Source organism: Suillus bovinus (genome assembly GCF_016758785.1).
Source record: "Suillus bovinus strain UH-Sbo-P2 chromosome Unknown EDB93scaffold_32, whole genome shotgun sequence".
In the NCBI taxonomy this organism is placed as follows: Eukaryota; Fungi; Basidiomycota; class Agaricomycetes; order Boletales; family Suillaceae; genus Suillus; species Suillus bovinus.
In genome coordinates, this window is record NW_024542088.1 from 324,101 (window position 1) to 348,937 (window position 24,837).

The 24,837-nt window shown below is 47.5% G+C and overlaps 9 protein-coding genes across 9 annotated transcripts; 4 read left to right on the forward strand and 5 right to left on the reverse strand.

The window, feature by feature from the left end:
* Positions 1-498: 498 nt before the first annotated feature.
* EDB93DRAFT_477741 (uncharacterized protein) lies at positions 499-3,186 on the reverse strand. Its single transcript, XM_041456505.1, has 10 exons — positions 3,146-3,186; positions 2,965-3,096; positions 2,317-2,913; positions 2,026-2,265; positions 1,699-1,970; positions 1,542-1,651; positions 1,361-1,488; positions 1,125-1,312; positions 861-1,075; positions 499-810 (listed from the first exon to the last, which is right to left on the reverse strand). The coding sequence occupies exons 2-10, from the start codon at positions 3,019-3,021 to the stop codon at positions 668-670; spliced, it is 1,950 nt and encodes a 649-aa protein (XP_041307211.1). The 5' UTR covers positions 3,022-3,096; positions 3,146-3,186; the 3' UTR covers positions 499-667.
* A 630-nt stretch (positions 3,187-3,816) lies between these two features.
* Positions 3,817-5,782, forward strand: EDB93DRAFT_1149293 (uncharacterized protein). Its single transcript, XM_041449621.1, has 3 exons — positions 3,817-3,970; positions 4,026-5,640; positions 5,700-5,782. The coding sequence occupies exons 1-2, from the start codon at positions 3,887-3,889 to the stop codon at positions 5,601-5,603; spliced, it is 1,662 nt and encodes a 553-aa protein (XP_041307212.1). The 5' UTR covers positions 3,817-3,886; the 3' UTR covers positions 5,604-5,640; positions 5,700-5,782.
* Positions 5,783-10,695, reverse strand: EDB93DRAFT_1149294 (ARM repeat-containing protein). Its single transcript, XM_041449622.1, has 19 exons — positions 10,477-10,695; positions 10,218-10,423; positions 9,904-10,164; positions 9,572-9,856; positions 9,394-9,521; positions 8,942-9,337; positions 8,682-8,883; positions 8,522-8,632; positions 8,399-8,470; positions 8,160-8,345; positions 8,029-8,109; positions 7,537-7,978; positions 7,331-7,488; positions 7,211-7,276; positions 7,068-7,161; positions 6,914-7,014; positions 6,549-6,851; positions 6,350-6,491; positions 5,783-6,299 (listed from the first exon to the last, which is right to left on the reverse strand). The coding sequence occupies exons 1-19, from the start codon at positions 10,568-10,570 to the stop codon at positions 6,247-6,249; spliced, it is 3,381 nt and encodes a 1,126-aa protein (XP_041307213.1). The 5' UTR covers positions 10,571-10,695; the 3' UTR covers positions 5,783-6,246.
* A 741-nt stretch (positions 10,696-11,436) lies between these two features.
* On the reverse strand, positions 11,437-12,400 carry EDB93DRAFT_1086425 (RNA recognition motif 2-domain-containing protein; the record flags this gene model as incomplete). The annotated part of the gene is made up of 4 exons (XM_041445969.1): positions 11,437-11,788; positions 11,840-11,890; positions 11,940-12,024; positions 12,079-12,400. 4 exons carry the CDS (start codon positions 12,398-12,400, stop codon positions 11,437-11,439), a joined length of 810 nt encoding a protein of 269 aa, XP_041307214.1.
* A 392-nt stretch (positions 12,401-12,792) lies between these two features.
* Positions 12,793-14,841, reverse strand: EDB93DRAFT_478517 (uncharacterized protein). Its single transcript, XM_041456508.1, has 6 exons — positions 14,453-14,841; positions 14,080-14,389; positions 13,693-14,028; positions 13,427-13,636; positions 12,970-13,258; positions 12,793-12,908 (listed from the first exon to the last, which is right to left on the reverse strand). Exons 1-6 carry the CDS (start codon positions 14,533-14,535, stop codon positions 12,898-12,900), a joined length of 1,239 nt encoding a protein of 412 aa, XP_041307215.1. The 5' UTR covers positions 14,536-14,841; the 3' UTR covers positions 12,793-12,897.
* A 1,693-nt stretch (positions 14,842-16,534) lies between these two features.
* On the forward strand, positions 16,535-17,306 carry EDB93DRAFT_478334 (uncharacterized protein). The gene is made up of 3 exons (XM_041456507.1): positions 16,535-16,809; positions 16,860-16,999; positions 17,055-17,306. The coding sequence occupies exons 1-3, from the start codon at positions 16,762-16,764 to the stop codon at positions 17,254-17,256; spliced, it is 390 nt and encodes a 129-aa protein (XP_041307216.1). The 5' UTR covers positions 16,535-16,761; the 3' UTR covers positions 17,257-17,306.
* Positions 17,307-17,355: 49 nt separating this feature from the next.
* EDB93DRAFT_1240915 (HAD-like domain-containing protein) lies at positions 17,356-18,388 on the reverse strand (the record flags this gene model as incomplete). Its single annotated transcript, XM_041451817.1, has 7 exons — positions 17,356-17,521; positions 17,571-17,619; positions 17,656-17,751; positions 17,801-17,863; positions 17,931-18,026; positions 18,077-18,190; positions 18,244-18,388. The coding sequence occupies 7 exons, from the start codon at positions 18,386-18,388 to the stop codon at positions 17,356-17,358; spliced, it is 729 nt and encodes a 242-aa protein (XP_041307217.1).
* A 288-nt stretch (positions 18,389-18,676) lies between these two features.
* EDB93DRAFT_478325 (uncharacterized protein) lies at positions 18,677-21,174 on the forward strand. Its single transcript, XM_041456506.1, has 7 exons — positions 18,677-18,927; positions 18,987-19,191; positions 19,241-19,419; positions 19,469-19,669; positions 19,725-19,926; positions 19,982-20,629; positions 20,688-21,174. Exons 1-7 carry the CDS (start codon positions 18,758-18,760, stop codon positions 20,802-20,804), a joined length of 1,722 nt encoding a protein of 573 aa, XP_041307218.1. The 5' UTR covers positions 18,677-18,757; the 3' UTR covers positions 20,805-21,174.
* A 950-nt stretch (positions 21,175-22,124) lies between these two features.
* Positions 22,125-24,669, forward strand: EDB93DRAFT_478797 (uncharacterized protein). The gene is made up of 13 exons (XM_041456509.1): positions 22,125-22,794; positions 22,849-23,014; positions 23,065-23,179; positions 23,238-23,259; positions 23,319-23,482; positions 23,534-23,582; positions 23,634-23,645; positions 23,701-23,811; positions 23,863-23,912; positions 23,969-24,028; positions 24,078-24,154; positions 24,211-24,336; positions 24,397-24,669. The coding sequence occupies exons 1-13, from the start codon at positions 22,384-22,386 to the stop codon at positions 24,531-24,533; spliced, it is 1,500 nt and encodes a 499-aa protein (XP_041307219.1). The 5' UTR covers positions 22,125-22,383; the 3' UTR covers positions 24,534-24,669.
* Positions 24,670-24,837: the final 168 nt, after the last annotated feature.

Consider the following 24,837-nt stretch of genomic DNA (forward strand, 5'->3'; position numbering starts at 1 on the left):
ACCTTGGTGTGGAATCGTTTGCTAATAAAGTTCAAGTCTCTGGGTACTTCCCCGGCAAACGCTGCTACTTAATCAACGGACTTGAGTCTATTTCAGGTTTATGTTTCACTTGGACTTTAATTGAAGACGCTTGGTGTAGGATCCTTGAGGATTTGAAAGAGACATGTCATTCATTCACCGTAACACGCGAGAAGACACCTGTGCAAGAGTCATTCGGGGTCAGCTGCAAACCGTTCCCTTACTCGTCCGGAATCAATCTATAATCTCAGCATCTGTTTTACTTCGTTGAATGTTGAATGTTGCACTCTGATTCAAATTTGGTCGAAGTATTGCCAAACTCATCTGTGATACTAGGCACTCTGTCCCATGACAAAAACGTGTCAATTAAAAGCTGTAAAACGGTTTCTGCATCTTCCAGAACTCACGGGTAACATGTGCTCGGGCAGAATCAAAGTGCCCAGGATTTTGCCAGGATACCTCCCGATAGACTGGTGACCAGCCCGTCTATGAGGTCACGGGACACGATGACCTCCCGAGGTGAGATCATTCGACGCAACACAAAGCTAAAGGCATGGCTCTAGATAACACTGCCAACAAATCGGCAGACATCCGCGTAGAGATACTGTTAATGATTTCAGGAAGATGACAGCCTCTCATACGGCATGAACTAGATCACGTTGGCAGCAAGCCGTCGAGCTTCCACCTCTTCATCATCCTCCATTTCTTCATCTGGCCCCTCTTGGTACGTGGCCCATATAGCATCCATCTGTGGCACGTCCATCAACAACTCCAAAAGATCCTTGGCAAGCCCTGTGCCACCATTAACCGGAAGCATGAACATTATGCAATTAGCAGCATACCGGCAACTCTTTCCAAGTCCTGTTTGTCCTCCTCTTGCACCCACTCCGGCACATCAGCAAAGCTGAGACGTCCCATGGTAACAACAAAAAGATGTACAAGACCGTTGTAGTGCCGTGGTGCGTGCTCTAGACGCTCTCGTAATCTAAGGGGAGCTTCGGCTTTAAACATCAAATGGTGTAAGAGAAAGGTCGTTTGGTACATCCGTCGAATCACTCTGCATAAACGATATAAATATGGCGAGTTTAAGGCAGGAAATCCGTTACCTTGAAACAGCCTGGGGATCAGATTCCATTGCCTCGTCACCTTGCCACACAGGTGCTGATAGCCCGTACAAATAAACAATGATCGAGGGTATCACGGACTGCGACTCGATGATAATCGTGTGAGCAGTTGGATGAGCCTCGGAGAGCATGGCAAAAAACGTCAGGATGTGCCGCTTGATCCCATCGGCCTGATGTGATGTAAGTAGATCACATAAAGATTACATCAGCGTATGTACCTCGTCACTCGTCCTACTGGAATCAATCAAGAGAGAGCACATTCGTTCAATATGAGGGAGCCGAGTATAGTCTTGTGATTGCCCCTCGGTGTCAGGAAATGATAAAAGGGGTTGGAAAAGGACGGGTCCTAAACGAAATTATCAGACAGACGGGAAATTGTTGTAGGAAGGTTATGCTCACGAGTCGAGAACCGAGAAAGCATGCGTGTACTGTGAAAAAGAAACCACATCGGCCGAGAGGAGTCCAGAAGGATCGATAGCACAGAAGGGCAACGAGGTACAAAGGCTAGTCTATAGCACTCGTCAGCCACGATTGAGTAGCGAATAGCCATCCTCACCTATCTTCCAAATCACTTGGAGTATTCCAACACAAGGCTTCCAACAGCGCAAGTGACTCCTTGGCAAGTAAACCTAGCTCCGATTTCTCTGTATCGTGACTTACTAGTTTACTGACGTGGTCCTGAATGATAGAACATATCACAGCGAGAATGCGAGGAATTCCGTGTTCTTCGGAGTCCGTCGCATTATCCACTAAGAGATATGAATGAGGTGCTGGAAGAGTGTACGTTATTTGAGTGAGTTGGCTGAAAAGGGCGGCTAAAGACTTGATCTGAGGGAGAAATCCATGATTCCTAAATTGAACACAATACATATGAAACACATACATGGTCAGAGGCAGCCAGTATATCTGCCATTTTTGTAAGAGCCTCGCAAATCACTTGGGCTGCGAGTTCCCAAGCTTGATGCTCCTGAGTAGGTACATTGGCGAGAACGTCCAGTATACGAGAACATGCAGAAGTATATGCATCTGATTTGGGTCCGATCGGTAGTGAAACCCCCAACAAGGCATGAAATGTAATCATCCTGCACGCTGGTTCCATATGCATTAGGACAAGCCGATGCAACTATTCCAATTGTTACAAAAAGCCAGGGCACAATGGGTGGTACAAACTTACATCCACAATCCACTTGTGAGGCCCCACCTCGTCAAATTCTTCGTCCACAGCGGCATGAATCTGTCGATCCTGAGCTCTGTCGGTCATCTCGACGTCGTCCTGCGGATAGAAGTTTATATCCATATTAGAGTCAGCCATGAACACGTCCCCTTGCGCCGTCCCGCCATAACTATCATTCCGAGCCATTTGAGACGAATTTGTCTGCGTGCCTTCAAAAGGAAGTGACGCTGGCGGATGGCCATTGTCGAACTGCACTTGCAATGGACCCCTCTGGTTTGAGTCAGTTACCATGTCTTTGCCTTTCCTGAAATCTGTCACCCGCGACTTCGTAGGGGATGTAGAGGTTTGGAATCCAGATGGTAGATTTCGGGTTTCAACCACTGGTTTTCTTGTACGCTCATTATTTACAATTTCGCCGAAGCGAGGTCGGGTGGGACTCTCTTGTATGACTCTCGAAGGGCCTGCCACAGCTTCGTTCTGGTTCCACTTTTGCATCTGCAAAGGCAAAGGCACAGGTGTCGCAAGAGGTGCTAATGGGGCTTTCTTGGAGCGCGCAGACCACGGAGACTTTCGGGTAGATGTCTCGATCTCATGTTGCTATCAAATATATCCTTAGCCTGTAGGTTAGCAGATAAAACTCATCCATACCTTGAAAGTAAACAATGTCCTCAGGCGTTCTGCCTCCTCTTTCATTTCTTTCTGCATCTGTGTTTGTTTGGCCTCCGACTCCTCCTTGGCCGCCCTGAGCTTCGCTATTTGCGCTGCATGATCTTGGGCTATCTAATCAGGCTTTCAGTTGTTCTGAGGTGACCGATTGATGGTGAATTACCTTCTCGATATTTTTCCTGAGTATGACAACTTCTCCATCTTTGGTGAGTTTAGCAGAAAGCGTGTGCCGCAACTCTTCCTGCAGCCTCACTTTCTCTTTGTGAAGCTAGGCATACATTATCGTTATGACATCCATTACTCATCTAGAACGCAAGGTATCAAACCTCGTTCTTTTGCTTTCGCAAGCAAGCCAGACGCTTTTCTAATTCAGTACGAGATAGTGTCACGTTAGACTCGGATGTAGCTTGAGGGGCAGGGGCCAATGCGATAGGCTGTTGCAGTTCAGCTTTGTACGTGTCATCACCGCACACCGTGATGTCGGGTAAATTTTCGGTATCATCAGGAGAACCACTGAGGGCACTGAGATCCTGCGGAAAACCTGTGTCCAGTTTTTGTCGCTTCGCTGGAGGTGGTAGGTCCTCTACGTCGGGCTCCTCAACACGTTTGGACTCCTCAAACCTGGACTCCTCCTTGTTAAGGATGGCTAGTGTTTGATCATCCAAAACGAATTCATCGGGGAAGTCTTCATCGGAGTCGAACATGAAAAACGATCCGAGACTTTGGACCCTGTCCTCATCGAGTGGACGCGTCGTACTGAATGTGAGAAATAGTTGCCATTTCAAGTGATACATCAAGACGCGCGACGCGCTCTTGACTCTCACTACAAGTGACTGCACGGCCCAATTATTTATACCATCTATCTACAGACTTTGTTTCACCGACCACCTGTCGTAATACAGACATGTCTTGGAAAGCAAGCTTTCAGCAGGGAATTTCTGACTTCAAGAGAAATAAACATTCTGAAGCCCTTGCACTCTTCGATGAAGTATGTCTTTCAATCGCATCATCTGTCCAGTTGACCGTACTAATCCAGAGTGAAGGCCGTTTCACTCGGCTGTGACTCCTTTATTGTTTATGATTCTCGTGCCGCCGTGCATGAAAAGCTTGGAAACAACAAAGCTGCTCTCCTTGACGCGAAGAAAGTCGTGGATACTGCTCCAGATCGTTGGCAAGGCTATGCTCGCTCAGCGCGTCTATTCCATGCGCTTAACAAGGACGAATCGGCCATCAAGATGATCGACCTTGCTCTCGAGCGTATCAAACCAGACGATGTACAACGTCGTCAGGAACTCAATTCGCTGAAGTCACAAGCAACCAATGCCTTGATTGCTACTGACGAAAGAAGGCGAGCTCGCATTTCAAAGACAGCATACCACATCGGCAAGTTACCTGTGGAAATCTTCGCGGAGATCTTTGGCTTCGTGGTTGCTGCAGACCACGCACAGATTCTCAAGTTGTCACATGTCTGCAAACATTGGCATGGCATGGCTATTAAGACTCCTTCACTTTGGCAGACACTGGTGGTTTCGAAGCACCGTCCCACCAGAAAGGTACGATTATGGATGGAACGAGCTCGAACACACATATCGGACCTCTCTTTTCACCATAATATATCAGAGATGGATTTGTCATCCATCCTCTTAGAACTCTCGACATTATCTTGGTGTGGCCTCCGTTCTCTCGCAGCATCAGGAAGCTTGTTCTCCCGACTCTACGATCTGCTCCATCAATTATCCAAGACAGAAGCCATTTCGCGCCTCGAACATTTGGATGTCACAGGGTGTTCGGGTTTTGAGAAATTCTTGCCAGACTTCGAAGACTCCCACCTAGAAACCCTGAAAATTGCCCACTTTACCCCTTCAATGGGCGGGCTGTGGAGTCGAGTGCGTCGGCTCAAAACCATGACCATCGAGGCAGGGTGGATAGAGGTAGTCCCGGCCTTGACGGCTAATCAGTCACTGGAGAATCTCGTACTCTCCGATTTGGTCCCAATCCCGATGCAGTCAGTCGGCGATGACCGTGTAGAACTTTCCAGCCTCCAATGCTTGAAGCTCTCCAACATCGCTTCGGTTTCTATCATCACTCACGTCGTTGTCGCACCTAATTTGCAAGTTCTACATTTGTTCAACCTCGGCCATTCGTCTGACGTGCTAGAATTTGCGCACGGTGATTCTTTTCGGGTTTTGAGGGAACTCCGGATTGCAAGCTGCACTACTACCAGTAGTTCGCTGAATACCATTATCGCTGGAGCGCCTTTATTGGAAACCCTCCAGATATCAAGCATGCACGGAGTCGTTAATGAAGTACTTGACTTTATTTGCGGCACACGTCCGAACAATCAGCATCAAGACATGTGCACCTTCTTGAAACATGTCGACCTCTCAAACTGTGGTGACCTACTCACCGGAAAGGCTTATTCCCTTGTCAAGGCCCGCTTACGCACTGATCAGCCCGTCACCATAGATGGGAGTCAGCCTGGGTGCAGGGCCGAAATCGAGTCCTTGCGCTTAGATGGTTGTCCTCTTGTGGAAGCGGAGATGCTGCCATGGTTCAGAGGAAAAGTGAAAGTATTTAGTTGCGTGTATATGACGAAAAAAGATGGCAAACAAAGGCGATGACGAGCTGGACTGGCCCGCACCGATACCAAAATTTAAAGTGATTTTTTATTGACTTTGCAATAAGAGACTACTCAACATACCGATGATGATCTGCAGCTATCTTGAAACCCACTTCAAAGCTTGAGAAGAGATACAAGCAATTCCCTTTAGGTGAAAGCACGCAGTAGGTACAACGAACTGTGCCGATCGTGTATTCATGGAGTGCTGTGTAAGTCGGGTATGCCTTGCCAATCGGTGTTTACAATCAAAGAGATGGTTGTAGTTTACATTGCTTTTAATCTTATGTAAGGACCAGGTACTTAGACTCGACACCAATTATCAAAATACGTGAAATGCAACTCCGTAATACCGACGAATGTCAGATGATAGATTACAGAAACTAAACAGAAAAACGTAGCAAGAAACGCGGCTACTATGTGATTTCAGCCAATATGACGAGACTTACGGATGGTAGCCACGGGCTGAGTGAACAGCCAAGGGAACCGTCATGTCAGCTTCATAGCGCATGTGAGAATGACAGGGCTGAATGCCACTGAGGCGGTATGAAACTCGTTCACGAACTGTCGCTACGTAAGAGCGCTCCCGCCGATGCATCGATCTAAGCTGAGGATGAGGCTTGATGCGATAAACGATACAGCGAGTGCTATCCGACATAGCGGATCTTGATTGCACCAGCCCTGTTGCGTACTTCGAGGGCTAAACCACACGTTAACGTCTGTGCAATATCTGTAGCATGTGGACCGAACCTTTCATTTCTTCCGCTTCCTCTCTCTGCTCGTAGTCCAGGACCAAACGTTTGAGATGTTGTTGCTCTACTTTGTCTTGAAGTTGTGCAGATCGCGTGTGCACAGCGAGCGCCGATTCAGCTGGTACAAGAAGATGGCGACCCTATCATCGCATCGTTGGTGAGGACAAAATAGTGAGGCTCAAGACAAAGATGCGCACCTGTTGCTTACTTCCGCGTTTAGTAATGACAGTGAACTGCATCACGGCGTCACCGTCCGTATTGTTGTCGCCGCCAGCATCGACATCACCTTCATCAGCCCGTTTTTTGCGCAAATTAGGGGCGAGAACGGCAGAATCCCACCAAGCTGTCTTCTTGTCGACTTTTCTGGACTCAGCTGAAGAATCTGTGATAATTTTAGCGAGCTCTTTCTCAAACTCGGCTTCGGCTTCCTCAGATGGTCCGAGATGTTCTTGTGTGGATAGAACGACAACTGGGTCAGGAGACGACGTTCGATCTTCGTTCTACGAGGTTTGGTCAAACTTTGGTTATTGCACAGATAGGGTTCAGCCAAGCTATCGCTTACCGAAGATTCCGGGCCGGTCGTATCGCCATCATCTTCGTCTTGTTGTTGAGGCCGTTCACCTTCTTCGTCACTATCTTCCCCACTATCCTCACCAGTTGACACTTTTCGATCTGTGAGTCGAGTACCCACAACAAAAAGTGGCAAACAAGCGTACAACCAGCGTTCTGCAAAGCAGCATTAAACATGTCATCAACAGCTACAGCGGCTTCTTCTATTGTCTTGTACATCGTCAGCTTGGGCCGGATAGCCTGCAAGTGAATTGAGATCAGATATGCTATTTAGAGCAAACTCGCTCACCTCAATCGAATCAGAGAGCATGAAGTCAACGTCCATGGGTAGATCTTCCTTGCATAAAACATAGTACTGCAGCGCCATCGTGTGAGCATGGACGCGAAAAAGATATCTGGCAACTTTTACCTGGAAGAAAACAAGGAAGTGATCAAGTTTTCGCTTCTGAGTTCCTCGGTCGAAGCACATGCCAACAGTGTCAAGCAGAACGCAAACGAGACGAATGCGGAAAAAGTCGTTGGGCATATCCAGTGGGCAAGGCTGACGGGGCAACGGATGTCCTTCAGCTGTGAAAAGGGGTAAGTTGAGGCATGCAAGTTATGTCATGTACTGACGATGTCCAAATGTAACCAGCGACCACAATGTATCGAACACCAGGGTCGACCCCAACAGCCGGTAGATGTAGAGTTCCCCCAGATATTTTATGGCGGCCACACGGCGTTGGTTCGTGCTATAGACGTTCTGTTCTAACCCTCTTCGAATGTCTTCGAGAATCTGGTCCACAACTGATATCGCGAAAGCGGGGTGGTAACGTTGGAGGTCGTATGTCAGCATAGCCAACAAATTGATGTTGCCATATTTGATTTTCCAAGGCTTGGTGAAAACTTTATGCAGAGCACGCTGAACAATTGGATCATCCCAATCAAGCTTGCGAAGGAGCTTAAGGACTTTATCAATGGTCTTCTTAGCTAGAACGTCGTATATAAGATGGCGGATGAAAAGTTCGAAAGGAGCGCGTTCCTTCTGTTGCCTCGGAGTTCGTTCAGGTGGGTTACACTGCATTATTTGTGTGAGTAAGGTCGATCCACCAAGTACACGGAACTGACCTGATAATACGCGTTTTCAAGTAGGAGGATCTGTCTTTGGTCGAAGTGCTGCATACTTTGCTTACGCCTCATGAGCTCAAGCTGCAACATAACATTTAGCGATTGTCAGCCTGCATGAATTGCAAACTGACCATGGTACTAAATCTCTCCCTAGTCTCGTCACTGCGCAATAAAAAGCGACCGCACCCTTCAAGGAGCATCGAGATATTTTCGACGTTCGTTCCAGAAAAATCGTCCAAGCATACTTTGAACATGTGGAGGACAAGATGAGAAGGCACGACGCGAAACTTCGTCAAGCTGGACAAATATAAGATATTCTTTTCATATTGATTAGCATAGGGGGGATAGAGCGAGCGGATCATTGGTTTACCTTCAAGCGAACCTCTGCAAGCTCTTTCACCACGTTTTTCTTTCGTTGCAGATAACGGAATTCTTCATCCAGCTTGAAAAACAATTGTGACATAGGACCTTATCGAGCTAAGATAAAGCTCACCAGTGCCACAAGCTCGGCACCAATGTCCGGCATGTATCTGTTCAAAGTTGCCACAAACCTCGCATAGTGAGGAAGCAAGTCGGTCCGATTCTTTGGCACAGCACCCAAGAACTACAGAACTATCAGTCCATTCGGACCGGGAACAAGCCTGACTGCTGACCTTGATAAGCCTCTTCCTAGCTGCCTTGGAGTTCAAGAACGCGAAATCAATTGCAGCTTGATCAATCATGGTACGATTTGTTGCGTCGGGGAGGCGTGCAAGTAAAGCAGTAAGCAACTGCGATGGTCCCTGAGGAGCGAGTTGAGGAGACAACGGGGGACTTGAAGCCTTAGTTGGGGACGTCGGTGTTGGTGTGATTGTCCTAAAACAGTATAAGTGACCCTGCAATCTTGAGGTGACTGATAAATAGACAGACACACCCATCAGGTTCTTCCTCGCGCATCTCGACTTCGGTAGTACCATTGTTTCTCCCATTTTCTCGATCACCGTCCAGTTTCAGGCCCTCCAATTCCTCTTCTAGTTTCTTTGCTTCAGCATCTGCTTTCTCCTTCTCCACCTTTTCTCGTTCTTCCGCAACCTCCTGATCTTCTTTTTCGTCGCCCTCAATGCCCAAAACTGACTTTGGTACGAAGTCCTTTAGGTCCTGGATATCTTCAAAGAAGCGACGCTCTTCCTCATCCTCCCATTTACCCCCAGAAGTCGCAAGAGGATCTTCTTCATCGCCTGAGACGGCATTTCCTCCGATTTGGATGGAATCCGACTTCTGGGACGCCGTAGGCAATGATGGCATCGGCAGGTATAGCAGTTCCGAGAGTCTGAAAACAGATACATCAATTGTTGTAACTGCTGGAAGATTAGTTCTGAAACCAACGTTTGGCAGCTCGCAAGTAATTTCTCGTAGCCTTTCGTCATCTTCTCATACGCTTGTTGCCTATCCTCAAAAATTTCCCCAGACCGGATATATGCTTCGTGATTCCTACGATCTTGATCTTGCAGGCGCTGCGAAAATGATGGATTAATTTCTCTGGAAAAAAATTATATATAATTACCTTGTGCTCTATGGTGAGTTTCTTGGAAACGCTGTCAAAATAACCTTCGCACATGCGCTTGAATCGATCGCGAATTTCTTGTTCAACAAGTTCCTCGTTCTCATGCAAGAGCGTCGGAAAATCTCCTTGAGTGGCGTTCGTAGTTGTTGAAGACAAGGTTCCAGGTTCTGTTTCAGCAGATATCTGCTTGCTCTGAGGAGGCGTCAAGCCCAAATAGGGTCTTGAGTACGACTTCAGAAATATGGAAAGAAGGGGTAGAGATGACAAGGTTGGATCATTAGATAACTTGGCAAACGTCAGTTATGCCTTGAGCAGTAGTTGATAGAGCCCACCAATTCCCTCAATACTTTCATTATCCATTCACCGCCACTTCGTTTCTGTCCATCAGTAATGATTCCGACCAATGCGAGCTCGGAACAGACACGGAGAATGGGACGCTGTCGGGAAACTCGAGCAGAATCCTCCTTCTCCCGCTGCTCGGGAGGTAACGCAGAGAGAGCTGCACGAGAAGGGGCTGCAAGTGCGGTAGACAAGGATGAAATGAATGAAGGAGTAAATGCTGCGGGGAAACGTCTATGGAGAGCTGAAATAACCTGGAATTGTTGAGCGGTCGATGTATGTGGCGCTCATGTAAGTTTCCACTTACCTCAACAGCACTCCAAATATCCTTCTCCGTCTTGCATCTCGTGATTCCTTCTAGTGCGGCCCCAGCTATCTCGTCGATGTACTTTTCCAGCGACAACGAGTCTATATCCTTGAGTATTTGGTCACGATGATCAGCACCAAGAGTCTGGCGCATGCGCTTGATCAAACCAGTGTGACGCTTCAGGGTCGAGTCCAGCCTAGACGACTCTGGTAAAATCATAATTAGGTGCCTCCGGGTACGAACGATCACCATGACTCACCTTGGACGTCCATGGCAGCGTTCAGCTCCCTCAGTTTTACACGCTTAGCATGGCGTGCTTTCTCTTCGTCGACTCTAAGGAGTGCTGAATCCATCACTTGCCCGGGGATGCACTATCAAGGACGAACAGAGGGCAGCACTACTACTACTGAGCGGAAGCAGCAACGAACTCCTGATTGCCTTTTTGGGACTGAGTACTTCTCATTGGCTGGTGGTGCTTACTAGACCACATGGAGGCTCCTCAAATTTTAACGGCGGCCATCGCGACAATGTGCTCATAACTGAACGGTCAAGGAACGTAATAGAGGTGTGTTGGAAGGTTTTTTTTACGAATTGTATCATAGAGGCCTGATAATAAAGTCATCCGCGGTACTTCTAAAAAGGTGCTTTGAATTAATCGGCAACAGGGCTCAGACGCCAGGGACCAGGGTACACCGTGATGGTGCTAGTGCCCAATTTGACTAGAAGCATACGCCGCGGGGCCCAATCGAGTACTGGTGCCCCAACTTTCGTTACGGCGAACACTGGGTAAACTTCCAAATGATCAGATTAAAATTTACCGCCGTTTCCCTGCAAACACATGTGGCAATCACGATACACGACAATTAGATTCTAAATCAACAGCTATGCAACGTGAAATACAATGCAACGAAAACAACAGTTGGACGGCTGGCATAAATAGTACATTATAGCGAAAAGGATATGAATGAAGCCTGAGAGTGAATGATGGAGCAAATGAGACGCAGGGGAAACAGCAAATAGCGTTAAAGCATAAAATAACTCGGGGGATATCGGTATAACACGTAATGAAGTAGAGGAGATCGCACGATGAATGTATCGGAACGGCGTGAAAAGATACGTACGACACGACTCTGACGGTCTCCCAAAAAAGGTTACCAGCCGCCTCCGACGGGGGCATGAGGCCTTTGAAGGCAGATCTCAGCCAGATCACGTGGTATACTCAGTCAGCCTCAGCTCCGACAGGGGAGGGGAAAGGAACACTGTCAGTGCCACGTCGACGTCGTCTGTCCTCACCGGAAACACGAGTTGGTGGGTGCCGCGAGCCAATATTACCAACGTTTCCAGCATTGGGATACCTGTAGTGACCTGCACCAGTGCTAACGCCAGGAGGGTACAACGTTCCACGATTGTACGAGCTGCGCTCCTTCCTCCGCATATGTGTGGGCTTGGGGAACTCCTCTGGAAGTCCCTGATTCGGCCCGGGGTCGGAGAAGAATATTTTTGGACGCCATTCCTCACGTTCATCCATAATGCATGAGTTCTTAAATTTCTCCACGAGGGCTTCCTTTCCCCTATCATAAGGCTCGACTTAGTAGTGTCAAAGAAATCAGGGCGAGACGTACTGATAGTTCGCATAGCTCATCTGAAGCACCTTCTCACTCGAGTATATATTCCTGATGATAAAGTCAGCACATGTCTTTCACCGCATGGTACGCATCTTACCACTTCTGATTTAGGCGCTCCTTCGCGAAACGTAACAAATCCTGCACCGATATGAAATTGACGAAGGCGTAGCCAACGTTGCATCCTGCATTCACTGTATCAGTATCCGCTGAAACTGTTAAAACCGCAAACGTCGTACCGTTCTGGAAATCCATCCTCAGGTACAAAAAATCAATTTTCCGAGGACATACTTTGTTGATGTACGTGATAAGTTCCTTGTCCGTCATTTTATTTGGAATATTTTTAACCATCACGGTGGTCCGCGTATCGACACCAGACTCGATCTTTCTGATGTCCAATTGATTGCCCTCGGGCGGAGCGCGAGATGAGGAATGGGCCAGCGATGGCAGGCGCGTAACAACAGCACCTGGCTGAAGCGAAGCGGAAGATGCAGGATATGGGAAGGAATATTCCGCTACCGGGTGCGATGGCTGCGGATAATAAGGCGAGGACGTGTACATGGTCCATGGTTCTAGAACGTTGTGTGACTGGAAGGTCACCCAACCACCGCTCATAGCATCCCAATATACGGGAGGAGCCGACATGGGGGATTGGGGAGGAGGAGGATGCATCGCCATAGTAATAGGGTTTGGAACCGGAGTTGATGTTACCCAAGGTGGCTGGTTTATATCGAATGGGGCACCATGATAATACTCCGTCGTATAATATGTCGCCAGATGTGGTGCCGTGCCCGTCGCTGCTACAGTTAAGCCGGTGGTATCACCGACTTCTTGCTCGTGATCATACATGCTATGCTTCCGATGATCTGCATCAAATAACTTCTGATGAGAATGACCACGAGTAGAATCGAATACTGGATGATTGGAGCTGCGCCTGCCGTACTGTCCCTGAACGACGGAGTTGTCAATGATGTTGATATCGGTGGATTCACCGCGGCTATGAGAATGATGAACGGGGTGAATGTCGTGAGGCCCTGCTGTGGATCTCCTTCTGTCTTTCAACGTTTGACTGCCAACGATATTATCACGGGAATCGAAAGCGGGCTGCTCACGCTCTGGGTAATACCCACCTGCACCGACGTCATTCAAGACGGGAAATGGAATTGCAGCTGGGTTAGACGTGGCTTGCGATTGCGATAAATAAGTAGTCGCCGTGGGTGTCTTCGGCTCCGCGGCATGTTCGCCCCCGATTTCGCATTCTCTATTAAATGACGAGACTTCCTTCTGAGATTCTGCCGAATAATCGCGTAAGGATGCCCTGCTGAAAAGACGAAGTTTCATGCTATCCACGACACGTCCGTCCAGCTCCTCCCAAGCTGCATCCGCATCTCGGACATCAAAATATTCCACTCGAAAGATCTAGGTCGTTCAACAAGTTAATGACTTGCCAATTACAGAGTGAGGTCAGAAACCAAGTAGCCGAAAGGAAAGCCCGCGCAATAGTAGGTCAAAAGTGAACGCTACGGGCTAATCGTAGCATTGGACAACGGAACACAGACAAGGATAGGCAAACAATGAAAGACTTACCTGAGTAGAGCTCTCGATGTCTTCGTTAATACAGTTGAAGGCCTTGACGTCCCCAAATTTTGCCAATACACTCCTGATTTTGACTGGAATAGCAAAATGCCTCTGGGTTCGAGAAGCAGAGAAATCGGGAGTAGGCGAAGTATCATTAATAGATATACAGAAGGCGCCCTCTGTTCGCGTCATAAAAACGGGCGACAAAGTGCCCAGAAGCTTACCGCAAGCGTTATATTAGCGAACTATAGATATCAATGACGAAATGACCTTACCTCTGCACAATGACCAGTTTCCGCAAGACAGCATGTTAACGTCTCTTGCCAAGCAACACCAGTAGCTTGCGCACTCGGGATGGTCTTACCATCATCTTGCATCCGCTTAGACGCCCTTGACTCGATGATACGCTTTGCGCGTTCAGCATCGCGTACGTCATAAAATGCCACTATAAAATCCCGATTTTCCGGAGTCCTACGGAAAATTTTTTGGATCGTTTGTGACGGAAAGTGGCGGATGGAACGCGCCCTAGGGCTAGTGATGGTAGGAGATGAAAGACTCTTGAAATATTGAGTGATGACATCCTCGGACAGATCATTAGGTGCATTTCCGATCTGTATACATGAAACTTAGCATGCCTCTTAACAAATCCAAAAAGTCCTCACGATCAGAAACCTGCTGTGCTGGTTGCTTTCGGGACCAGAATCAGCGAGGGTGAGACCCTTCAGATCAGCAATGGGAACGTTGGAATCTGTTGATTCAAAATCGGTGCCATCGCTCTGAAGAGATGACGATGGGGTGAGAGGTGGGGTAAGGTAATGACTTGTTGTCGTAGGCTTCCTGGAATAAGTCTTTGAACGACTGGCATCCTTGGTAGTAGAGGGCTGCGGGGGTACTGGAGAAGCCGAATTACGCAAGTTTGATGATTGCGGGGGAGCCACGTGGCGAGATGTAACCATCTCTCGCGGACTTGGTCTATACGAAAAGGTGAGCGATATTGAAATAATGATGCCCGGCTTAGGAAAGATCCCGGCTCACCGTAAATTTGGCAGGGAAGGCGATGGCTGGAGTCGCGGAGGTCTAGTCGAGCACTCTCTTGTAGTGCGCTCGAAGAGAGACATGGTGGAGGTGGTGAGAAGGACTGGAAAGGTTGTTTTCGTGTGGAGATAGACGTTTATAAGAAATGTAAACGAGAAGCTGATTGAAAAGGAAGAATCGGAGAAAGGAGAGCCTGAAAGGCGAAATTGATATAATGACTTGCTCAGATTGACGTACAGAGAATCATTATAAGACGTCGAAGGGAGAAGGCTCGTGGAGTCGCCGTGAAGGGCTCACGCGGGAGATGATGGAAACAAAGAAGGAATGAGTTGACCAGACGTGGTGAGATCTTGTACTCTCCACGGGGGATTGAAAGGTTGCAACGTTGCAAGCTTTGTATTTGAAGGAATAGCAAAAAAGAAATAATGAAAATCCGGAATGCAGGGTAAAGAGTTTCCAGGATGGCACAGCAAATGAGATGGGACAATCACCAAAAATTGCAAACCAGGCCTCTACGGGAGAAGGCGTCAATAAAGATCCTCCAGCGACCGAAGATCCCCTGACAAGAAGAAAAAAAAGATACGACAGACGATCCACTGCGGCGTATTTCCTTCTTAGATTTCAAAAGGTTGATCATGGTGAGCGCTTGTGCCATCTAGTCGAGCTTCAACAAAATTCGATTATGGCCCAAGTGGATGAAAATTTTCAACTTGTTTGGCTGCAAATCGTGTGAACTTTTTATCTCGGTGGCCAAGCCCACTTACGATACTTCCGGAGACTTGGTTATTCCAAGGCGATCCTTTTCATTAGTGCACCATCACTCCACAAGTCGAGTCAAGAACAAACGAGTTTCAAGTTTCTGTTGTTCCGAGTCAGCGATCTCGCCGAGACCATCACATGCTTCGACGGCCATATCACGTTTCAAATCCGTGTTCAGTAGTCCAAGCCATGTTCTTGACGCTCACGCGTGAGGCGGCCGGCTCCACACATGACTCCCACGAGACGCTTAATATCGGTCAGTCAGCTGAGGCTTTGTTGCTGAAGCGCCGGGGAACCGCGCCATGAATTTGGAAAGACGGCTACAGAACCGCTCCAGAGCCTCAACGTACAAGCAGCATCGGCCAGATGCAGATGACAGCGAGATCAAGATTTGAACGAATTTCCATCGGAAGCCGTATTGTCGGTGTGATCCGAGACTCCATCCTGTGTTCTACGTTCAACTTCCCTTTGTCCTGAATGCTTGTTAGTGAGGATTACACAGAATCGTACACGTACCTCTGACCGTGTTACCACACGTTCAATGACATTGTATCCGACTCCGATGATTTCACTCTGAGCTTGTCTGAGCTCTTTCTGAGTTCAGAACATTTCACAAAACCAGACTGCTTAGCAATTGATCTACTTTCCTTTCCATCTTAAGGGCAACCCAGGCTCGCCTCCTAAAGACCGATGTTCCTTATATAAGGAGAGTAAGTCACTTCACCGTTCACCGATGTTCATCTATACATTTATTATCAAAATTTTGCAACTTCGGTTCGTTGCACCCAGCCAGGGCCTCGCCGTCTGGAGGCATGTCACGGTAACCCCGGTTTTTGCAATCGGCATTTCCCTATCATCAATCTTCTGCCTTTCGGGCGTAAATCAAATCAACTTATTCTAACGATATGCGGATAGGTAGCAAACGCCGATACGATTGCGTCAGTTTTGCTAATTATGCAAGCTTCGCGAATAACGCCTGCACTTGTACGCGTGTCGATGTAGTAAGCAGGGAATGTACTTTTACCCGCATGAAACGATGGCCGCTCCTAACTTTTGATACAGCCTAGAATCCGCATCTTCTGATACTCCTTTGCGCCAAGCAGTCACCGAGAATTCGAATCATTGATGCATCATTTTTGCATGTGGGTAACCTGATAAGGTTCGCTGACGGATCAGGATTTAGTTGCTGTGCATCTAGTACTTCGAAGTTCCGAATCATTAGATACAACAAGCTAGTACTAGCTCTGCTAGTGCATGCGTAGAAGATGATTGGATCTTCGACTAGAAATAGAACTATGAGAGGCGCACATCATGATTATGCTGTCTCGCGCGATTGTTGGAAAGTCTGATAACCGAAACACACTTCAAGCTGGTTTCATGTGTATCGTTTATGATATCAGGTGCAAGGTTGAACTTCTTCAGCTAGACTCTTAAGACCAGGTTGAAAACGTGGAAATATTTTACCACGCCAATTCTCTCTACACTGCCGCGTTTGACTTGGCAGACAGTAAACAGCAAAACCGCGCTTGATCTAGACCGACTCCGTCAAGATGCCACTCTACCAAATGTTCTGCATCGCCAGTCATTTTAGGGAATACGTGAGTCGCATTCCACATCTTTGTGGTTGCATCTTATGACTATGATATAGAAACACATAAAAGACTTGGTGACTATGTCTGCGATGCATGTGATGAATGAAGGCGGCGTAGTACGAAATATCCAGTTCAATGGAACACAGACGCTTCCCGAACGAATGCGGCGCCATAAACAGTATTACACCGTTGGAGAGTAAGTCTCGCGTACTTTGTGTTGAGCTCATGGTGACCTTCAACCGTTTTATTAGTTATTGGACGATGCATTTTGACACGTCGCCTCGCACGCTACGCACACTGGCTGGAATGATGCGCCGAGATCATCGCGTCATAAGATGGACAATGTTGAAGTTGGGTGAGAAGGCGGAAGATGTGGTCACTTCACCCGAGCAGACGGTGGAACGCCATTTACTAGTATCACCGAGCAAAAGCAACCCTCATTGGTCCTCGTAACGTGTTTCCGATGGCTTACTCCCTTTCTAGTCTAGAACATCTTGTAGATTCAATTTAGTATTATTGAATACTCTAATCCAGCCAACGACGGACAAGCTCTCAATCGGTTTGCCGTTCTACCCACTTTACCACCCCCCATAGATCATTAACGACCTGTACACCTTGAAGATTTTCACCTTCCTCCTTGCGTTCACCGTCGCCTTCTGGCCCGGCCCTGCGCAACAGCAGGGCGTGCATTCCAGCAGCCCGGGCGCCACGATAATCGCTAAAAGAAATCCGAACCGACACGACTTTGTGAACATGGGGTATCGTACCTTTCAAGTTCATCTCCTACGTGAACACTGTCCTGCATCTCCATCGGGACTAACTCAGACTGCGTGCTGGCCGCAAGTGCAAGACGAAATATTTCGGCACTTGGTTTTTCTATTCCCACCGCCTCGCTGAGAAGAATTGAGCCGAGGTATGGAGCAATTTCAAGATCCTTTAATACAGAAACTGCATGGTCAGTCAACTAACGCGGAAATGAAGCTTCCAGAAGACATACACATGCGCGTGTCCGTGTTGCTAATCAGTGCTGTACGAATATTCATGTGATGCAGTCGCCTCACTACGTAGCATGCCGAAGCATAGCCATGAGCACGAGCTGTCGAAGAGGGGCCCAATGATGTACATACATACAGGGAGGGAGTCGTGGAAGAGTTTGTAGCCCTGTCGAGAACTGAATCTTTCCATAAGACTGGGAACGATTTGCGGCAATGAAGAGTCTACGGCTAAAAGGTGGTTATTAGACTTCTACAACGATGTTGAATGGGCATAGAACCTTGTTGGTTGGCACCAGCTCCGATGGCTGTCCGCTTAATGACTTCAGACCACCATCCTTCAGCGCCAGAATTCCCCTGATATGTAGGGTTTTCTTTTTGTACCTGCGACAGCGCTGGGGGACCTGAAGTCAAGGACTTGTCAAGCAGAACGTTATTGTTGACATACCAACTTTAAAAGATTGTTTGAGAAGCCCTGGCTCAAGCACACCAAGATATGGAGCAAATGTTTGTGAATACTGGACGTAAATTGGTAATCTAGGCGTTACGAGTGTATGCAATGCATCAAAGGTCACCAGTCTGATGACGGTCATGATCTTGCTGTCGTAGTAGGAGCACAGAACATAAAGCAATGAAATTTGGAGAAATAATGTGTTGTGCCAGTCTAGACGGATGCGGCACTGCCAACCCCAGTACAACGGCTGGGAATGCTTACTATGGCTTAGGGCAACACTGCGTTCTCTCCTCTCCACGCCTCTTGGCTTACCTGAATCCTCAAAACTCTCGATCTCTGGCCTGACCAGAGTTTACGTCACGTTGTCGCTGGCCAGAGCTGAGTATTTGAGTTCTGATTAATCGCCACGAGTCGCATTCAGGCTCCACCACTGCTCATTCAGCCGTTGACACGCAGCAGGCGTCAACATCGAGGCAATTCCCCCGTTCCCTTTTCTTCAACGCTCATCATGTCAGAGGCGCTTGCCATCGATGCTCAGTCTCTAAGAAGAACTCAGTCAACTGGTGATATCCACCCACCGCCCAGAGCCCGCCTTTCAACATCACAGCAACGCTCCGAACAGGACGGAAGAAATTTCAATGTTACTTCGTCACCAATTGCGGAAGGGACCACCGAAGAGTAAGTAGTATGCTGCTCAGCATGAAAGTTCCTTTAATCGATGTCCATCTGCGTTGTAGTTCTCCCCGCACCGCCTGGTTTACTCCTAGCACAACATCCCCTACAGGGCAACAACAAAGTAGAAGATCCTCTACTTCCACTTCTCAACCACACCTTTCATTAGTCCCGAGAATCAAAGCGTTCTTTGGGATTGGTCCTGATGCATCAAGAACCCGAAAAGCTCTCGTATCAGTCGTGTGGGCGTTGACGTATGGTTTCTTTCAGGTCGGTAGACTTTCTCCGACTCAAGGCTGCACTGAATTATGTTGTTTAGATTGCGGCTATTATAGCCGTCCTGGTCATAGCCTCCGTAGTTACCAGCCCGACGGAAGCAAATGTCTATCAGATTAATGCTTGTGGACGACCGCTCGTCGCCTGGAATTGCATTTGGATAGTGAAAGTTTGCTTGTCATCCTCCCTGGCATATTGGAATTTTGTTAGAATCCGAAAAGCGTGAGTTGTATGGATTTTGTCCGTTTGGCGCTTGACAAAGCGGAACCAGGGAGCGTACAGGGAGATCAGGCGATGCTGAATCTGCCGATCGTTCCCGAACATCCAATGATGGTGGACCTCGTCGTAACGAACCCCCGAGTCGTCGTCGACAGAGAGATCGAGATCCTCGTAGACGGTCTAGGAACGCAGGTCCCAGTGGTACTCCCAATCAAGAAGAGCCAACACCACCTTATTCTTATCTTTACGCGCGGTACGCATCACCTTCTTTTGCAAACCTGCGAAAACGAGAATAATCTTTGTACCAGCTTGTCACTCCTTTCATCCATGCTCACTCTGACATGGTTCCTAACCGCGCACATTTTGGAATACACATCCGTTGACTCATGCCGCATTTCTTCGCCCCTCGTTTGGTGGCTTACTTTTGGAATTTTGTGCACAATGTATTTCCTGGTACTCGAGGTCTTGGTTTTCGGTTTTCTTGTTTTCATGGTTTTGCCTTTCATTATGGTGAGCCCCAGCTCCTTTTCATCCTGTCCACGTACTGATAGGCATCCTTCTGCAGCTTTTCTACAGTATTATCCTACTATGCTTGGGTCGTCATCCACTCCAGAACCCTCATTATATCAAGCCCGAAATCGATAAGCTTCCAAAAGCCACTGTTGAACGTATCCCTCTGGTCATCTACATCCCTCCTCCACCAGAGGACGATGGAAAAGCACAGCCGATTTCTTTGCCAAAACCTGTACATAGCTATCCACCCAAAGCACCAGCTCCGCGGATGCCAAGGAGACGATTTGCATTCTTTCACCGTAGACTCAAGAAGTCTGATCAAGATGGCGATATGCTTGACGGCAAGCAGAGCGTGAAGTCGGAGGTGAAAGATACAGAAACTTGGGAAGATAACTGGGAGCAATGCAAGTATCCCTTTGTCCGATTGGAGGGCAACCGAGCTGCCTGCGCCATCTGTTTGATGGACTTCGAGGAACCAAAGCGACTTTCTAGTGCTGCAGAGACGAGCACGACAGATAAGAGTGAAGAAGAAGCTCCAGTTGCGCCCGCCGAAGACAAGATACCCCGCCAGCGTGAGGAAGAAGTTGAAATACCAGTGGAACGCATCACTGAAGAAGAAAGAGGGAGCCTTCCTCGCCTTGAAGATGCGGGAGCTGGTCCGCAACCTCTTCGACTGCTTGCTTGCGGTCACGTCTTCCATGTGCGCCTATTCAATGTTACCTCACGTCTTCGTAACTAACTTGTCATCATCATGACAGAAAACATGCATCGATCCGTGGTTAATTGATGTATCAGGCCGATGTCCGGTGTGTCAGCGGCCTGTCGAACTGGATGAGACGGAACCGAATAAGTCTGGGCGAAGACGTCGCTCATGACCACATACATATCCGGCTTTTCCTCCAATATAATAATGGTTTATGGGCGACGAACTACTACTGTAGGGACCGATGTACAACACACTGATATTGCATTTTCATTGGACAATATTCTGCGAGCTTGCGGAGGCTTGCAGGTTACACAACATAAGTCGTGCAGGCGTAAAGGTTCTCGGCTTTTCGCCTGTATTTGGTGTGCTGAACATGAATAATATTCGAAGCCTGGTAGTACAACGAAATACGAGTCCCAGTAACAAAGTAGCTGGTAGTCCAAATGCTTGAAAGCGTTAGAATTTCCCTTAGTGATCAATAATTTGGAATGGACCTTTTCGGTCTTGAAGACTGGTAGCGCTTTCAAAAACGCTGTTCTGCGATTTTCAACAGTAAGCAATATAGCTTTGCAATGAGGGCTCGTTCGACTGGTCTATAACCTTTGTGATGAGTTACCATAGTAAATTGATAGTGTGGCCTTGAGAGCTTGTGCCTGTCTCGCTCTCTATCCAGTATCTTTTTGTACATATCCGTGCACGGTCACGGTGTTGTTGAAGGTCGCACAGGTGAGGTAGTCTTTTGACGATGAAATTCTGAACAAGTTAGGTAGCTACACCGTTGTGTCCTGATTCCGAAAACAAAATTCAATAGCAACGGCGCAAAAGAACCGAGAACGCACCCAAGATTGTCCATCGACGTCGACTTGGAAGCTGCACTCCAGGATGACTGCAGGGTACAAAGTGAACTAATCACGCCCTAAAATAACCATGGCCGGCGATGTGTGGCGAGGTACAAATGGAAAATCGGTGGAGAACCGAAGGTCGCCAGATTTGAGTAAAGCCACAAGTGCCCGCACCCTCTCGAGAATGAGCGACCGCATCTAAAGTCAAAGAAGATGTGCTGCCAAGCATCGCCTGCCAATAATACGCGATAACGGACGTTGGACTTAGGCGAATTGTTGAGTCAGCGGGAATTACGAAGATGAAACCGGGCATCGTGGCTGAAAGGACTTTTCAAGATATACGTCCGACCGTCCGACCCCGATGATCCGTACCAGCATAATAATTGGTCATCACTTCCATGTATCATATACACATTATATATTAGATTAAATGTTCAAATAAAATCATATAATCAACGTATTAAGCTCGCAATATATGTGGGGACATCTAAGCATTAAGCTGGAGCTTCCGGTCTGCCCTAAACCCTGTCTATGCGTGCCAGAAATCATGTATTATGTAAGCTCGCTGGGATACTACTATATTTGGACAAGCCTAGCCGCACCGCCTGTTCTTGGCCTGCTCAGTACTTACGGCTTTGTTACGCTTCCATCAGTACTGGAGGAAGGTAATTTACTCATGCAAGCTTCTCACCACCTGAATAGTGCGCCTCTGATTCTTTGCGGGTAGGTAGGTTTGTTTGCCTGTTTATAGTTTTAGTGGCTGTGCCGTACGCGCCGATGCTGGACTCGGAGCCTCGGAGGCCTAGGATCGAAATATTCTGGATCTCCAAATAATTCTGGGATCAAAAAACCACCTTTAGGTAAGTTAGCGGTTGCGTCAGCTGACTAATTACAGTTTAACGCTCAATGACAAATGTACATGTGAAAGTACCGATGTCAGGACATATGACGGTGAATAAAAGGTCTTTCATTGAACGATGTATAATTCCCTGCGACAATATGTTTGACTCCTACAGTCAAGAGAACTCAGACCAAAAGCACACAACCGAGGCAGACAGTGCCGCGCATGGCGGTCCTGTGATACTACCAATTGACACAACCCCTGTCTTACCACATGATGACACCGAGGACAGACTATTCTCACATGGCCTTTTCGACAACGATCCAGCGACATCTGCTGCAAGAAAGGGTTTGTTAAAGATCAGTATCTTTGGTGTACTCGTCATTTTCCTTATGATTTGGGGCGTCCTAACCATCTATTGGGCCGCTCTCGGTCGGTGGTCCAATAATGTTCACAACTTATCCGGATATGTGGTGGTAAGATGTATTTCCATCACAACTTGGCGCTTTCTGATAAGTTTATATCTGCAGGACTTTGATGGAGGTGAAATCGGGCAAGCAGTAACGCGGGCGTTCAAGAACATAACTGGTCCGCAACAAATGTCCTGGCTGATATTGGATGCAGCGCAATTTCCTGGTGGGCCAGATGAGGTGGCCCAGGCTCTACTTGATCATAGATGCTGGGCAGCTGTTACTAGTGTGTATTTCCAAGTCCAACTTCTCATTCCATTGCTAAGCGAGAACTAGTCAATCCCCAGGCTTCAACCAACTTGAATGCGTCAATCAATGCAGCCAATGCATCGTATAACACGACCCAAGCCGTAACCGCATACCTTACCAGTGGTCGCAATGAGAATATATAGTCAGTAATCGTTCTCTCCCTTGCGTTTGGTCATTGTCTCATTGCATCATGCTTACAGCAGGAGCGTCATCACCCCACAAGCAAGTCACAGATTCTGGGCATTCATACGAAGTTACTGACAAGCGCTACACTTTGACAGGTTACCTCAACATTGACCACCATATCGCATACATTTTCACTCTCCTTCTCCCAACTTCTAGCATCAAGGTCAGATATCTCGACACTCCTCCAAACTGCGCCTCTACTGGTAATCCAACCGCTGGCTTTCACCATTAACGACATAAGGCCATTCAATGTTCCTGTGTACGCACTTTGGTTAGTGATACTTGTCACCTTAATTAATTGTTTGTATAGGGCCTCCGCGGTAGATTATGTTGGACTTATCTACCTCCTGATTTTGGCGGTACGTTCACGATTTTGTTGATAGAAATGTGTCTAACTCTCTCATCTTTAGTTCGTGTTGACGGTACAACATTTACGATGTTTCCAGACGATGTTTACTAATATGGCGTGATATTTAGAACCAACTTATGGCGGCTCGCATTGAATCTGGCTTTGAGAGGCGTTTGAGGTTGCGACCCCTCATCCTTCTTCGCTTGCTATGGCCGGTCACTCTCTATTTCTTCGTCTCCGTATGTCTTTTACCCATTTTCTGGCGATCGACTAATGTGTGGCATTTATAGCTAATGTATTCTCTCTTAAGTTTGGCGTTCGGAGTACCATTCAGTAGGAAGTGAGTGTCATATCTTTAGTACTAGAATTGCGATCTGACCTTTGGATCTTTTGAAGCTTTGGGCACGCAGGCTTTGTCATCTACTGGATGATGTCGTGGTGTAGCATGTCCGCCTTGTGAGTTTTTAACAATGATGGAGCGATCCATATGTTCACCAGTGATTAGGGGTCTCGCTCTCGAATCTATGATCACCCTCCTCACTTTCAAATTCATTCCGATATTCCTTATCCTGTGGATTATATGTTTGTTTTTTGCCCTAATCGCAACGCTCTTCACTGACTCGCGCCGGATGATACAGCAAATGTATCTGTAGCCCTTTATCCGATAGAAGTGTTGCCCGCCGTCTTTCGCTATGGCTTTGCTATGCCATTCTACAATGTTTCAAGCACAGTTCGGACGATTATTTTTGGCACCAAAAACCAGAGTATGTACTCTCAGCCTGACCATGTGGAACATCCCTATTAAACAAACACTTATCACACAGTCGGGTTAAATTTCGGTATCCAGTTGTCGTGGATTCTAGTATCTTGTATCACCCTTCCGATATTTCAATGGCTCGTCAGACGACGACAAGTTAAGGCTTGGGAAAAATCCCAAATAGCTGCGCGAGAGAAGGCATAACGCGTAATTCATATCCGCATCTTTTGTGTTAGCCACTCAGACTCCAGAACGCTGTGGAGCCCACAAGCCCGCCATGGGCTAGTACTATACAGTAACGTCACATGTCTTTTGAATTCAAAGTACTCTACATTCAAGGTACTACATTCTACTAAGTACACTGATTTGATGCATACTATAGACTCGGAGCACGGACATCATTAAAATCGATGTTGATTTCCACCCTTTACTTCTACTTATAGCATTTATAGAACACAAGGTCGTACATAGCCTTTTCAGGGTAGAATATCCCCGGTCGTGAGTTGAG

What these genes read in the sequence shown, in the direction of transcription:
- EDB93DRAFT_478334 (XM_041456507.1), top strand. Translation starts at nt 16,762, where the DNA reads ATGCCACTCTACCAAATGTTCTGCATCGCCAGTCATTTTAGGGAATAC. An exon ending in CCAGTCATTTTAGGGAATAC is followed by an intron (nt 16,810 to 16,859) that starts GTGAGTCGCATT and finishes ACTATGATATAG; the next exon opens with AAACACATAAAAGACTTGGT. An exon ending in CAGTATTACACCGTTGGAGA is followed by an intron (nt 17,000 to 17,054) that starts GTAAGTCTCGCG and finishes CCGTTTTATTAG; the next exon opens with TTATTGGACGATGCATTTTG.
- EDB93DRAFT_1149294 (XM_041449622.1), bottom strand. Translation starts at nt 10,570, where the DNA reads ATGGATTCAGCACTCCTTAGAGTCGACGAAGAGAAAGCACGCCATGCT. An exon ending in TGAAAGTATTGAGGGAATTG is followed by an intron (nt 9,857 to 9,903) that starts GTGGGCTCTATC and finishes ACGTTTGCCAAG; the next exon opens with TTATCTAATGATCCAACCTT. An exon ending in AACGCGGAAGTAAGCAACAG is followed by an intron (nt 6,492 to 6,548) that starts GTGCGCATCTTT and finishes ATGCGATGATAG; the next exon opens with GGTCGCCATCTTCTTGTACC.
- EDB93DRAFT_1149293 (XM_041449621.1), top strand. Translation starts at nt 3,887, where the DNA reads ATGTCTTGGAAAGCAAGCTTTCAGCAGGGAATTTCTGACTTCAAGAGA. An exon ending in CCCTTGCACTCTTCGATGAA is followed by an intron (nt 3,971 to 4,025) that starts GTATGTCTTTCA and finishes TCCAGAGTGAAG; the next exon opens with GCCGTTTCACTCGGCTGTGA.
- EDB93DRAFT_478517 (XM_041456508.1), bottom strand. Translation starts at nt 14,535, where the DNA reads ATGTCTCTCTTCGAGCGCACTACAAGAGAGTGCTCGACTAGACCTCCG. An exon ending in CCTTCCCTGCCAAATTTACG is followed by an intron (nt 14,390 to 14,452) that starts GTGAGCCGGGAT and finishes CTTTTCGTATAG; the next exon opens with ACCAAGTCCGCGAGAGATGG. An exon ending in AGCACAGCAGGTTTCTGATC is followed by an intron (nt 14,029 to 14,079) that starts GTGAGGACTTTT and finishes TCATGTATACAG; the next exon opens with ATCGGAAATGCACCTAATGA.
- EDB93DRAFT_478797 (XM_041456509.1), top strand. Translation starts at nt 22,384, where the DNA reads ATGACAAATGTACATGTGAAAGTACCGATGTCAGGACATATGACGGTG. An exon ending in ACTTATCCGGATATGTGGTG is followed by an intron (nt 22,795 to 22,848) that starts GTAAGATGTATT and finishes TTATATCTGCAG; the next exon opens with GACTTTGATGGAGGTGAAAT. An exon ending in CCTTATCCTGTGGATTATAT is followed by an intron (nt 24,155 to 24,210) that starts GTTTGTTTTTTG and finishes CGGATGATACAG; the next exon opens with CAAATGTATCTGTAGCCCTT.
- EDB93DRAFT_477741 (XM_041456505.1), bottom strand. Translation starts at nt 3,021, where the DNA reads ATGCAGAAAGAAATGAAAGAGGAGGCAGAACGCCTGAGGACATTGTTT. An exon ending in CTCACAAGTGGATTGTGGAT is followed by an intron (nt 2,266 to 2,316) that starts GTAAGTTTGTAC and finishes CAATTGGAATAG; the next exon opens with TTGCATCGGCTTGTCCTAAT. An exon ending in TACTGGCTGCCTCTGACCAT is followed by an intron (nt 1,971 to 2,025) that starts GTATGTGTTTCA and finishes TTTCTCCCTCAG; the next exon opens with ATCAAGTCTTTAGCCGCCCT.
- EDB93DRAFT_478325 (XM_041456506.1), top strand. Translation starts at nt 18,758, where the DNA reads ATGTCAGAGGCGCTTGCCATCGATGCTCAGTCTCTAAGAAGAACTCAG. An exon ending in TGACGTATGGTTTCTTTCAG is followed by an intron (nt 19,192 to 19,240) that starts GTCGGTAGACTT and finishes TATGTTGTTTAG; the next exon opens with ATTGCGGCTATTATAGCCGT. An exon ending in CTTGCGGTCACGTCTTCCAT is followed by an intron (nt 20,630 to 20,687) that starts GTGCGCCTATTC and finishes TCATCATGACAG; the next exon opens with AAAACATGCATCGATCCGTG.